Here is a 15,310-nt window from a genome sequence, read left to right as displayed (position 1 = left end):
AAACTTCGACATCTATTCTAAATATATCAAAGCTCTCATTTCTAGCTCGTCCAAACAAGACATGTCGAGTACTAAAGGAGCCAATGAATTAAAACAGACTTTCAAAGGATGTTATAATCCTTAAGTCAAAAAGTTGCTCGAGAACGCCGGGTTTGGAAAAGGAGAGCCTCACAAATTGGGGATCTTGATGCTGTCCTTTTAGGTGGACGTATCTTTTCTGATTCTGATAGATCCCTCATGTTGCATCACACCTAAGTATGGTTTAGAATATGGTCCAAATCCTCCGAGAAAGATAAAAGGTAAGAAAGTTTCCTCAAACCCAATCATAGTTCAAATATATGAAGTTACAAAAGAGAAATCAAAAGAGTAGAAACCTTCAATGTTCTATCGAATTGAAAATGAGAATGCTAGAGTTTTGGTATTTAAAAGGCTAAAAGGGAAACCATCCACAATAGTTTACATAAAAGGTAAAGATTCTGTCTTCCAAAGATTAAGCGAAAAACCTTCTTCATCTACTCAAATTTATAGGACAGTGCGAGTTCCTCCAAAGTCATCTCGAAGACAATTTGCATTCTCTCAACTTGGAATTAAAATTTCTAATCCAAGTCCGAAACCTCAACGATCAAGAAGAAAATGAAAACATCAAAAATTTTACCCATTCCTAAAATTAATGAAGATAAAGAAGAAGTCTACGTCAATAACATAACTTTTGATTGCCCAAATATTTCTCCACCTTCCTTGGATGTATTCTCCTTGTGCAAAAAAAAAAAAAAAAATAATAATAATAATAATAATAATAATAATAATAATAAATAAATAAATAAATAAAAGTAGTTTTATGGTGCAATTGTAATTGATGTTTAGGTTTAGATAACTAGTGGATTTTAATTACTTATTATAAGCTTGATTGTGGAAGCACTCATCAATGGAGAATCATGACAAGGCTAGATGTTAAGATTGTCGGTTAACCAAACTAAAATAAAGTATTAAAAGAAAAGAGTGATTGAGAGCAACCTTAGATCTACACCTTGAGAAATAAAGAAATATATATTTTAGTGTGTGAATTTCACTTGTGAAAAAGGTAATATTTGACCACTAAAGATCGGATTCGAACTAATTTGAAATTTTTTCCATCTTGACAACTTTTTCCTAATTTAGATTATGATTGAAAGTGACTATACACACACATCGATCGAACATTGGATAAACTTAAATTATTTTTGCTAGTTGGCAAACTATCTAATTTATTGATCATTATCACATTTACTTGATTGTGGTGTAGATAATCTTGCTCAGGATGAGTAAAAACTTAAGATTCGGAATATTTAATAAGTGTATTTTTGCACACTTATTTAATATCTAAATGTGCTTATTATTGATGAAAAGAGTGAGTATCAACTTACAATTGGTATTTTTGGGTTTTTAGGTCATAAACCGCAAATGGAAAGAGAATAAGGCAAAATGGAGTGAAAATATATATTTAAAAAAAACGTAGATATGATGTTGTGGACCAAAATGCATAAGTGTAGAAAGTTGAAAGATATTTGATGAAATTTATATAGGGCGTAACTGAAAGAAAAGTCAAATTTTGAGGATCAAATTGTAAAAAATCATAGTTGAGAGACCTAGCATGCAAAAATCGAAGGACCTAAGTTGCAAATTATTGAAAAAGGGGATACCGCCTAGGCTTCATTGTAGCAACACCTGGGAGCCCAATAGGGCCGGACCTGTGCTTCGTGGGGCCTGAGGCGAGTTTCAAAATTTGGGCCCCCAGTTCACAGCAAACGATGCATTTTATTTATTTATTTTTTAAATAAGAGTTTTGAGGAACTAAATTTTTAACATAAAATCAATAATAAAGCAATAAATAGATATTTATTCAAAATAAGCTACAGGAATCCAAAGCAATCCATAAATGATATCCTAACAAAAGTCACGGAACAGAGGTAAAATGTAAATGATGACATCTGTACTTTCTTAACTCTTAAAATAACAACAATTACATCCAATCCAAAAATCCAATTGCAAAATCCTAGAATAATAGAAATATATCAAATTCCAAAATGAGAAGTACAACAAGATAAAGATGAAGAACAAAGCATATCCAATCCATAACAACAATTACATGATACATCCAATCCAAAAATCCAATTGCAAAATCCAAGAATAATAGAAATATATCCAATTCCAAAATCCTAGAATAAAGTCGAGAAAAGAGAAAAAATGAAGATGAAGGACAGAGCACATCCAATTCCAATAATCAGTTGTTGAATCCCGAAATAACAACAATTACATCCAATTCCAAAAATCCAATTGCAAAATCCTGGAATAATAGACATATATCCAATTCCAAAATCCTATAATAAAGTCAAGAGAAAAGAGAAAAACTGAAATACTAGTATATGTGATTCAAATCTCTCACTTTTGACAAGCCCAGAAAATGAAATCAATACATTCCACAAAACCACGTCTCTCAGAGACAATTCCTCGAACGCCTTACTCAAACTCTGCACATATCCCAAACCTGAAACCCCTATACATGTCCATAACAGAATTACAAACATAACAATCAAATAACACCCACTTTTATAACAATTAACAAACCCATGAATCCTTTGCCTCTCCCCTCGATCCAGCTCCCCCAACCCTTTAACAGCCTTAAACACGAAAGGGTATGTGTAATTATCAGGCCACAACCTAGTGAACCCACGCACGCGCAATTCATCAAAGAAGAAAATTGCTCTCTTATAATCTCATTACAACCCTTTTTCACATAACATTATAAATGAATAAGTAATGTCAATATGTGGTATTGTGCTTGCTGCAAGAAAGTGAACGACGGGGGAAAATTTAGAATTTAATATTTACAGCCTGTTTGATACTCATTCTTGCCAAATTTTTTCGGATTAAGCTATGCGTACACATGGTTTCTTACAGGGGTCTTACAGAATTTCAAAAAGATGACACGTGTCATCGTGTGGTGGAAGGAAAAAGGAAAGGTGCTGGCGGAAAAGGAAAAGACCAATAAATTCATTATAATTTCTCATGTGTTTGTCTTAATTTTCGGACTCATTATGGGATATCATATGACGTCGAAATATCACAATCTTAATATCATTTTGAAGTACTCATCGCTTAGTATTTTACGTCGTTAACGGTGCGCAAAATGGACAACCGTAGTAAATGTTACGACGCGTCAAAGTAGTCGTTCCAAACTACAATTTCTAGATTTTCGATAAGATGCCAACTTTAAAAATTCGTTGATAATTGTACGCTGATCGAATACTTAAATCTTCTATATCATCTTGAAGCTCATTTCGAGAACTATATCGTAGACATATCGAATGATCGAAACGAATATCGAAAATGGGTAAACGTAAGTCAAACGTATGTGTCAAAAAGAACGTATAACTCGTCTTTTTTTTAAAAAAGAAATCAATTATTTTATTAATGTTTATTAATTTTGTGCGACAAATTTTTCGATATAATTTACATCATTTTATTAGAAGATTTTATACGTGGTATGTGTCAAAAAATTTTATTTTTTGGATGTACAAATTCCTGATAAAATTTTGAGGAAATTTCATTAGGTAACAAAAATTGAGTTTGCTTTATCAAAATTGTCACCTTTTAAATTTGCTATCAAAAATATCAATTTATGACAGTTTTGCCCCTCTAAAATATTAGAATACCAAACATGTGTTAATTGTATTGTGTCAGTATCTCAAATGGCGGCAGACGAGACCAAAATGCAAACCTAATTTCTCCAATTTTAACTTCTCCATTTCCCTCTCGTCTCTGCGTTTCACACTCCGACGCCCGCCGCTCTGTCTCAGTCGCCGGCTCTTTTATTGTCTAGCCAAATCGCAGTCATCGATCGTCGGGGAGATCGGTTGTCGTTGTTGCGTTGAGGTACCGGCTTTGAAGATTTTGGAAATCTGCGTTTCGGTTATATCTTGCCGCCGACGGTCACCCACAACCTCTTCGGTCTCTGGCACTGGCCCACTGCACCATGTTTGTGACAACAAACTCCGTGAGTCCGTGAATCGTGAGCCTCCTGCCTCTCTCTCTGTCTCTCTATTTTCTGCAAAAATGGTTAAGTTCGTGAGCTCCTTCCTCGCATGTGAAGTTGTTTATTCTCTTTTAGTTTCGTGCTTCCTATGGTATTGTCATTATTAATTGTGAATACTGTCATTTCGTTTCTGTATTATTATCTTGTTTAAGTGGATGCTTCTGTAGTTGTTAGGAGAGTGCTTCTTCTGGAGATAAGTGCGTTTCTGTACAAACTTTGTGCTAACATTAGTATAGTGTTTATTCAGTCCAGCCTGCTTGTAGCATTTTACCATTCTCATTGTGATTTTACTTGGATATGGCTTTGCTGTTATTGAGAAAAAATGAAGATGAATGTTTAAGGAGAAAAACTGGATTGCTGGGCTTATGTATTCTGTGGTTATTGTTTGTCTAACATTTGTCTACTTAAAGTCATTATAATTAGAGTAGTAATACTCTCAACGTACTTTGTCATAATGCTATGGTGGTTGAAATTTTTTAATTTAGTGTTATTGTCAAATCTGGACATTTCTACATACTGTTGTACAAATGAACAGCTTGATTCGAACATTTTAACTGATATTCTTTTTATTCAATCCAGCTAGGAGGGAGTATTAGAACAAAATAATAGTGCGTTTCTATTGCTTTCATGTTATCACACTTACAGTATGGCACATTAATACAACATGCAAATCTTCAGGATTTGTTGCTTTCTTCATGGAAAAGTTCTTAACTTACATGCTGAGAACCATAACGTTATGTCTTCTAACAATTTATTTAAGCAAATGTGTTGAAGGCTAGCTGCTTGGGGAATAATTCTGAGCTTCCTTTGAAACTATATTCAACAGGGTGTTTAAGTTTTTCTCTTAGAATGATAAAATTAGTCTACTGCACTACAGAATGAAGAAATATTGACTACATTGCACATTTGAAAAACTAATAAGGCCTCTAGATTGGTTATATGCATGTAGACCTTAGGTTCATTCTTGTAGAGATATAGTAGCCTCACATCTATTTATGAAGCTCTTGTTTGGTAGGGATTAAAATCAGATTTTTAATAGATTTTAATAAAAGTTGATAAAATGTGTGGTTGAAAAGTTGTGGGTCCTACAAAATGTATGGTTAATATTAGTTGTTGATTTTGACTTAGATTAAAAATCTGAATTTTAATTTCTACCAAATAGGGACTAAATATGACATTAGCTTATGATGTGAGTCAATATGTTTTTGCGTTAATATGACTGTGGTTTCTGTAGAATGTTCTATTTTGTTGTCCCAGATGATTTATATTATTACTTAATGTCTTAATAGTTATTTCCTAATTGAACTTTATCTTCTCAGGTTGTATTGGACTTGTCTGTCCTTGCTTCCTATTTGCGAAAAATGCTGAGTTTTTGGGGTTTGGAACTCTATTTGGGTCATGCATGACACGTCGATATTAGAAATATTTTGCTTACTACAGTTTTCTCGTCAATTGCTAGTCTTAGTCAGAGTAGGTGTTTTGGATTAGCATATTTGCACGTTGTTGTCTTCAATTGATATTGTCTTCAATTGCTATTGTCTAAGTCAGAGCTGGTGTTTTGTAGTCTGGATATGGCCGTTGAGGTGTACTTATCGTATTTGCACATCGAGAACTGTATCATGCACTACTTCGAAAATGTACACAATGTTTTACACTATCACTCTCCATGCACTAACATGAAGTGTTAAATGACTTACCACCGAAATGTCGCTCCCGACAATTCACAACAGAAATTCTCGACAGATGAACTGTCGTTCCCGACAGTTAGGCTCAGTAATTCTCGACAGATGAGCCTCTCCACCGATGAACTGTCGGGAATGAGAGTTCATTTCTTCCGTAGTTATGCAAGTTGAATTTTGGTTCCGACAGTGCACGTAAGTTTCACATTAAAAATACTGTTTTGCTATGATGTCACGATTTTGTTCATTGATCCGTCGTTGCAACATTGTACGTGTGTTTCGCATTACTATTACTCAAACGTATGATCTCACGATTTGTATAGTGGTGCCAACATTGCATGTGTGCTTTTGCATTAACATAATTGCAATGTTATGATCCGGACATTTGTTGATTGATTATTCAATGCACCTTGTTCGTTGAAATGTGGTTCTATTATTTCCCTGTAGTGTGCCTTCAAATACTACCATCTGACGTATTAAATTTATGTTCAACTGCAGGAGGGTGAATGGATTTTGAATATCTGGTTCCAAAGAATGCACGGCTGAGGGCCCACATCTCACAGCGAACAATCTACGGTACGTGAAGACAGTCCTGGAGCATTTTGATGAGCGGCAGCGTACGAACTTCCGTAACTCATGCCTAGGGTTCTTATCCGAGGTTCGAGATCTCCAATTCTCAGCCCAACTAATCCAGCAACTTGTTTTCCGCTGCATACGAACTAAAAAGGCCAGGAAATATGGTTTAAAGTGCAAGGCCACTTAGCCAGGTTTGGTCTGCAAGAGTATGCTCTTGTCACGGGTTTAATGTGTGGTCCTCTTCCAGATGACGCCGCGATGGATCGAGTTCTACAAAAGAAGAGGTTGAAGGATAAATACTTCAAATCAACGGAGAGGATTTCGTGTGGCGAACTTGAGAAAGCATTTCTCCGACCGTCGACTCCCCGAGCTGATCGGTACAAGCTCGGGCTTGCTCTAATCATCGAAGGAGTGTTCAATGCTTCGGATAGCCATGTCGGTATTGAACTTCTGACGCTGTCGATCGTGGACGATCTGGACATGTTCTATTCCTACCCTTGGGGTAGAGTATCGTACATTCGTCTAATAAGGGGCTTCCGACGCAGATTGGGACGAAAATTTGTAGATGCCACAAATAAGAAGGAGAAGGCGGTTACTTATACAGTTCACGGCTTCCCCATTGCCATGCAGGTACTACACACAAATTTTGTACTACGTATTCATTATTTCATCAGAAATGTATTGTCATTGGTTCCTTTAATGTTCAACTCACAGTTACTATCTGCTGTAACAGATCTGGGCATTCGAGGCAATACTAAAAATTGGGGATAGGTTTGCTCGGCGATTGGGTCATCAATCCCCACGGCTTTTGAGTTGGACGTGTACCAAACAGCCGCAACACTGGACGTATGACGCATTTTTCAAGAACATTAAGGTATTGGATTGCGTTTCATGCATACGATCTGCATGTGCCATTACTCGTTACATTTTTGGTGACATTAATTTATTTTATGCTGCAGCTGCACGTGTCCGTGACGCTTCATCCCACCGAAGCCGAGTTTGGACAACCATGTATCTCCACCCTCATGCCGTTTGAAGACCGTACTATACCTGTGCTGGACGAGGTTGCAAGGGACATTATCCCTGCACAGCTTCACCCAGATCCTTTGCCCAGTGGGGGGAATGTTGGAAACTCAAGGGGGGAGTGCACAATGGTTTTCAGTGGAAGAGGCTCCGAGTACGATGATGAGTCGGGGGACAGTGAGGACGAGGGAGCCCGTGAGGCGACCGAAGGTGATAAGAGTGGAGACAGCAATGGAGAGGCCTCGAACGAGGGGGACAGTGGGGACAGTGAGGATGACCACACTCGTACACCGCAGACTGGGACATTCCTTTCCCCCATGCACAGACATACTTCCCCATTCATGCACCCTCCACATCTCATGTACGACAAGGTCAAACCTCTGGTGCGAGCCTCACAAGAGATGAGGTGGAGGAACTATTGCTCGATCAAAGAACGCTCATCGAAATTTGGCTGCGCACAGTGAAGCTTGAGATCATGCAACACGTGACCGATGAATTTGTGAAGGTCAGGGACTTTATTTCTACCCTCGTCCCCCCAGCTCCCTCTAGAAGTACTCCACCTACGGCTCAGGCGGCAAAGGAGCCCATAGTTTTGGCTATTTCAGTGCATGGTATGTGTCTTGCATTTAAATTGTTATCTACTATATGTTACTTATGTTTGCTGACGTTGAGTACACATGGGATTTGTGACTTAGACGGAAATGGAGGCGACACCGACCCTATCCCGGAATGTGCGGACCCACAAGGTATGTGCATCAATTACTATGGATACATTTTCATGTCTTCTTTACTATTTGATACTAGAAAATACGTAACCCCCTTACATTTTTGCAATTGTTATTTTGTAGTGCATGGAAGAGGCTTCTCCCCGTTGTCGGTTGATCATGACGAAGATATGGACAACGAAATGCAAGAGCAAAACGGTGCGTGTCTTAAGTTCCGCATAATATTTGATTTCGTACATAGGTCTCACCTCATTCGAAAGTGTGTATACTGTAAACCCTGAACGACACGCTATTTCTAATATTAGGTATGTTGGTACTCATGCGTAGGTGGAGACGGCATGGAATCTGAACCAGCACTGAACGGTGACGACGGCGACGTAGCTTCCGGTGGTTTGAGGAAACGTGAGGACGACGGTGTTGCGTCCCCTACTGGCGTAGCGGAGGCGGACAGTACGTACACTACGGTGGTTTACTTCTACTTCACTAGTTAGAGTAACGCGTAATATTTGGATCATTTACTTACGTATGACCTCATGCACTAATATGTATTCTCGACTGTTTGAAGTATACAGTGTTACTAATATTTCGTTGCATGTTAATTTCATACTAGGTGGACACAGCATGGATTCCGAACCAGAAAAGAACAGTCAGGATGACGAAGTGTCTTCCGGTGGTTCGGGGAACCTCTTGGACAAAGGTGTTGCGTCCACTAGTAGCGTAGCGGAGGTGGATGGTAAGTACATTGCGGTGGAGAACTTATGATGTCACCCTAACCCAAATTCGTGATGCAAATGGATGAAGTACTAATTAAAGTGGAACTGTATTGTAGGCGGTGCGACAAACATACCGGGGGAGGCCAGCCTACCCGTGCAATGCAATGACCCACCTACCACAAAGAGGCGACGATCAACACGTATCCGACGTCCTGCTATATCTACAAAGACTCCGTACACCAAGGGGAGGGCGAAGAGAGTGAAGAAATGAGGTATTTTTGGCGTAATTTGACATTATTTCAAGTTTGTGTGGAGTTCGTCTTTGCGTAGTCGTACATTTACGTTATTCTAAAGGAGCATGTTGAATATTATACGAATATTCTCTGAACTGTTCATATCACATGCAATTGAAACATAATATTGTCGAATTTTGTCACGTTCAGTCGAATATCTGTAAAGGAGCATTTCGAAGGGGTTTGGGTCCATTTTTGCAATTAAATCGGTTGGGTTCGGTTATATTTACCCCATTTTCTGTCCGGTTAGGTTGGGTTATGGGTTATCCCTTTAACCCAACCCAAAGCCGACCAACCCAACCCGTATACAAAAGTTAATTTTAAAAATGTGTAGAAATTATAAAACGAGTATAAGGTCCCTCCCTTTTCCCTGACCCTTCCCATTCCCGTTTTCCATTTCCCCCTCAGAGAAAACCTAGTCTTCTCCAATCCATCACGAAGCCGGTAGTCGCCCTTTATATTGTTGATTCTAACCCTGAGTATTTATCACTCTTTCGGTGTTTTGATATTTGATATTGTGGGGAGAAAATGCTGAAAATCTCAGCTTTCTGCGAATGAAGGTGAGACATTTTGTTCTGCCTCTGTCGCTGCCGGTATCCGACTTCAATCCCCCAACGTCCTATGCTACCATGTAGATGAGTATTTTTCTTTAACCTAGATTCACTTTCTTTATCCTTAATATCTGATATAGTTGAAGTTTTTTAAGAATTGATTATTCTTTGTTTCTTTACTATGTTTGGGCTTTTATTGGTATTCGTAGTTCCATTTCAATTGTATGGTTCTTGGAAGACAATTTTCTAAGTATTCGTATTTGTATATGAGAATCACTGGATTGGATGTTGTGATGTTGATTGCTTCTGAATTGGGTTGGATGACCGAACGAGATGAGTTTCGTGGGATAATGTTGCATTGAAGTGACAATAAGTTGATTGGGAATGTATCTATATATTTCATGAGGCTTGTCAAATTTAGCACTCCAATTTTGAGTAACAAAGGTTAGAAGTTTAAATTTTAGCTTCCACTCTTTGCTTTGGATTATGGATTTCATTATACTTCAGCATTGCAGTCTTGTGGAGTACTTTCTAGTTTGCTGATGTTTTTTCTTCTTTATGTATATAAGAGCACCATCATGTCGTTATTTGTTCAGTTCAGTGTTCTTGTCGGAAGTGCTATATATTTGAGTTTACCAAATTAACTTCCATGATAACTTTGATCTCATTATATCGTTTTTGGTTATTGACGTGCAGAAGACAGTGGATGAAGATGCCTTAACCCCTTCCACGGTGACTGCATCTCAACTTGGAGTTCACGTAGGGTTCTTGAAAGGGGTGAACGTTGTATGAACAAATTTTATGTTATTGGTTGCGATGATTTTTGTATAAATAGGTCCAAATTGACTTACACTTTTGCTTGCCTAGCTCGTTCATGTCATTGTTGTTGGTTGCAATGAATGTTATATAAACCCGATATGCAGGCGCACATGGATAATCCTAGATTTTTGTACATTATGTTTGAATGTGTTGTATTAGAAGTACTTGTACGAAATTGCCATTTGTTGCTCTTTATGCATGCGTGTGTGACTATAACTTATGTATTCCAGAATTTCCACTAACTCGAGAGTATGCAGTGTAGTTCGATTCGTCATCTAAAAGACAGTAATTTCAGAATCTCGTGAATACATTACGATTCTCGTTTTTCAACTAAGTAAAAAAAAAGTACCAACATAGCAAATTCAAATTTACAGTCTTTCATGTAATGTTATAATACATGCAGCTACATGGAAAAAACGATGCACATACCTGTTACGTTGAAAAGTTTTTTCTCAATTTTTGGAAGGAGCACCACATTCAAATACTGAAAATGGAATTGAAAATCGTGCTTAGCTCATTTTTAGTCATTGCCAAAATAATTCAATAGTCATAACTCACATTAGTACTAATCTTCCAACCCCAGCCACCATTTCAGGACATATACTATGGATTTAAGTATGATTAGACCATCAACCATCACATAGTTTTCTATCAAATTTTAATTGTATGGGGGTTGGTGGTTGGGGCACTAAATGAGCTTCAGTGTATCTCTCCAAAAAATCTACTATAGATAGCATGGTAAGTCCACATTATCATTGACACCTGCAATATTCACATTTGAAAATTCATGTTGCAGTCTCTACGTTTACTCCTCAACAGGTTCAATACATATTTTCATATCAGAACAATGACGTCATCGACAGGGAGCAATGAATCATTCAAGCATGAGGAGCCGCTACCAACACCTGGTTCGTCCCCACTATGTCCCATCGTCATTGCTTCGGACGATGACGAAGTGAGTTATGAACGTGGTACGAGAGCCACATCCGTTGTTCCTTTTCCGAACCTCGACGATGTTGCAAGTGAAGCTTCCCAAAGTTCAAAGACCGTGCTCGATTGGGTCGTCCCATTGATGGTTCCGGTGGAAGTTGAGTCTGACGATGACTCGTGGTTGGCTCATGTTCCATCTCCCGAGATCATTGTGATCAGCTCCGATGACTCCGAACAAGATGGTTCGAGTGTGGACAATCAATAAGGTGGCGAATATGGGTATGTGGAGCGTATGAAATAATGTATAGTTTGTATTTTGTCAGGGATGGATCTCGTAACATAGTTCGGCAATGGTGAGCAAAAGCACCTCCATTGTCTACGTACTGTTTTCTTCATATTTTGGTAGATTTTGGTATTGGACCTACTATGGACGAGGACAGAAACAATTTGTCGGGAACGGCATGTATACTGTCGGGAACGATAGATTAACTGTCGGGATGTAAGAGCATAGGTTCATTTGTGTAAGTATGAAACTTGTGTTTCCTTGTATGGATCCCTTGTTTACTGAAAATTGACGTACCCTGGAATGAACAAGTTCACTGTTTTGACAACGTAGGTTCGTCGGGATTTCGTGGTTCGGGCTTAATACATGAACTTGGAAGCATCGAAAAATAAGTTATTTTTAAAATTCCTTGTAAGTGGAGTTAGGTGTGTATACATACGTGGTGTCTTATAAATAAGTCCGTATGGAAAAACTCCTAATCAGGTCAGCCCTAAATCGTCCTTGAAACATACCATTTTTGTTTGTTACTAAATTAGAAGACAATGTCTGCTGTTAAGAAACGATAATGGAATGTAAAAGAAATGTTATGATTCAAAATATCTGTGTAAGTAGAGACTTGAATGGGTAACAGTGTAGTCATGCAGGCATAAATATTTCGGACCAGTCAGATTATATACTCTGTAACCATCTGTCGGGAATGACAGTTTAACTGTCGAGATGTTCTAAAGGGATATCAATTACAATATCTTCTAACTAGTTGCGATCATGAGAAACACTAATGTCAGCAAACAAATGACAATGATAAAAAAATGAGAACATTTACATTCTTTCATTACAAACGACATGGGGTGCCAGTTCACATACAACTTCAACCACTTTCGAACAAAAACCTATTTATTACAAACGCTTATTTAAACGGTCGGTGGTATAATGGGGTTGGAACATGTGCTCCGATTATGACCTAGTCCACCATAGCGAGTGCATTTCCTCAGTCGTGTGGCGGACTCGAATCTGGATCGGTGACGTCTTGTGGGTGGTCTACCCGGAGGACGATGTACATTGGGTGGCCTAATAGGAGTACCTGTAATTTCGTTTGGCACTATCCAGTCCACTTCACGCATAACGGGATATATAGCTTTGCTATAGGCACCTCTCCAGTATTCCGATGTGTAATACGGTGAGCATAAGTCGTACAATGACATACCTCGCAAGTAGGCAGCTCGAGTGGCATGAACGCATGGCATACAATTAATTTGAAACTCACGACAAGTACAGCTGTTATGAGAGAAGTCGACGATGTCCGTGTCGTTGGACATTCCAACCTGTGTTAACTGTTCTGTCAAGCAATGAGCTCGAAGCCTTGTACCTGCTTCAAACGTTGTCCGCAACTCGTTCTCCATCCTGAACGACAACACGCCAGTACATGTGGTTGCACAGGTTCGACATTCGTGAAACCACTTCTGCATAGTTTATCGAATGTGTTCAACCAAGCACGTGATCGGTAATGAACGGGCATGTCTCAACATTGAGTTCAAAGATTCGGCATTGTTATTTGTCAAAATGTTGTACCTTTGACCAACAAACAGTGCTCGTGACCAAAACGAGAAACTTGCTCGCTCTAAGTACCCGTACGCTCTTGCACTTACCCTACGGATCTGTCCTATAAGTTTTTCAAACTCTTCGACCCGAGAAGTTCGTGCGGCTCGTTTGAATAGAAATATTACACTTGCGTTATTGTACCGTTGGACTAAGTTCTTTTCTAGATGCCAGATACAGTATCCATGACGGGACTGAGGAAATAGGTGAGCAATGGCATTGGAAATGCTATTCCTCCGGTCGGAAACAAAAACCAATTTAGCAGAGTCGCCTATAAGCTCTTTCAAGTTGGACATAAACCACATCCACGATCTACTTGTTTCAACATCAACGATCCCCCATGCCAAGGGATATATCTGTTTGTTGGCATCTTGGCCGGTTGCCAGCAAAAGTGTACCTTTGTATGGACCTTTCAAGTGACTACCGTCAACACAAATAACGGACCTCAAGTAGCGCATGTAGCCACGAACCCTTGCACCGAAAGTTAGGAAGAAGTAATGAAACCTGTTATGGGATCAACTTCGATGTGGGTTACTGTCTCCGGGTTACGCTCTCCTAGAACGTGACAATAGGAAGGTAATTTATGAAAACTATCCCCCGGTGTACCATGTAGCATATGTAAAGCGGCAACTTTCGCCCTATGTGCTTTTTAGTAAGTTATTTTGACATCAAGCTCGCGTTCTATGTCACGTGCAATAGCGGTAGGATCGTACAACCGGTATGGATTATCCAATTTTCTCAAAATGTGCTCGGCAATTACAGGCAATTACAGAAGTAGTGGCATGTCGATGTGCATTACGACGGATATCTACCGAACATGTGTGCACATGGTTGAATTTTCGGATCATGAATATAGACGTCTGTTTCACACTCGAAGCATGTAACATCCACTTGCAATGTAAGTACACGAATTTTCGAGTACAGCTCTTTCTTGCTCAAGAATATTTGCCGTTCAACAAGATCGGATGTATCCACAGCTGTAATCCATTGGTATGTACCCGAACGAATAAGTTGTGATGACATTTGGGCGTCAACGTCTGCAATATTAGCAGCATCTGTACCATTGAATGGGTCGTCCAACATATCGTCTACAGGTGCAGCCCCATCATCAAAATTCCCCGTTTCGACTGCATTATTCACTGGGGAACTAGGCTCATGATTCATGTCATCGTGTTCTAAGTTCTGGTGAACATCCGTTGCGGCAAACAAATGGTCACGCAAATTCGTATCCCTCCCCATGTCAACAGTTCGCATATTTGTCTCCACAATATTAACGCACAGAGCAGTTTCTGTATGAACAGATATGTACCACATGAGGTCTTCATCTTCACGTATTTCAGCTGGCGGTATATTCATGTTCGGGACTTTAAACTTCAATTCCATTTCGGTGTGCGGATCGATAATGTCAAGTTTCTCATTCAACCGTAACAGAAGTCCGGCTAGGGTAACATTTCTCGGCACTAAAATGGACGTGGTTTTGTCCCCTGTCCACTTCCATTCGTCATCCGCGTGAATAAACCTTCCCCCGTGCGACACGATGAATCTCAAATGGGTGTTCATACCTAAAATAAAGGGATTACAACTATAAGAATTATGAACAGTCAATATGTCGATATGTAATAGCATCGAAGGGACACTTTCGAATATTTAAACCGATGCAATAGGAGAATGTGAAATGCAGAGTGTCAACAGTTTTCAACTGTCGATTTTGACAGTTTAAAACTCTATCCCAACAGTTTATCTGTCGATCTCGACAGATTGACATGTATAACCGTCGAGATCGACAGATAAACTATCGAGACCGACGACAAGTTTAACGCCTGTTTGTTTGTTACTTTCTCCGAAATATTAATGGTTACAATCAATTCTCAACTACAACAATTATTTCATTGCTCTACAGATCTCCATAAACAAATGACTGCTTCATTAAATATGGAATAGTTGACATGTCCCTAAATATTGTTGGTATATTTTCCATTTAAAATGATTTGAAAAAGAAAAAACAATAAAAGAAAAAACAATACCATCATCATTAATAGTGGTTTTAAAT

The 15,310-nt window shown here is 38.8% G+C and overlaps 1 protein-coding gene across 1 annotated transcript; it reads left to right on the top strand.

Annotated features, from left to right (window-relative positions):
• Nucleotides 1–6,257: 6,257 nt before the first annotated feature.
• Nucleotides 6,258–7,814, top strand: LOC111411343. Its single transcript, XM_023041883.1, has 4 exons — nucleotides 6,258–6,327; nucleotides 6,479–6,957; nucleotides 7,061–7,201; nucleotides 7,287–7,814. Exons 1-4 carry the CDS (start codon nucleotides 6,258–6,260, stop codon nucleotides 7,812–7,814), a joined length of 1,218 nt encoding a protein of 405 aa, XP_022897651.1.
• The last annotated feature ends 7,496 nt before the right edge of the window (nucleotides 7,815–15,310 follow it).

Source organism: Olea europaea, chromosome 15, assembly GCF_002742605.1.
Source record: "Olea europaea var. sylvestris chromosome 15, O_europaea_v1, whole genome shotgun sequence".
Taxonomy (NCBI): Eukaryota; Viridiplantae; Streptophyta; class Magnoliopsida; order Lamiales; family Oleaceae; genus Olea; species Olea europaea.
Note: the sequence above shows the minus strand (reverse complement) of the source record. Positions and strands in the feature narration are given on the sequence as shown.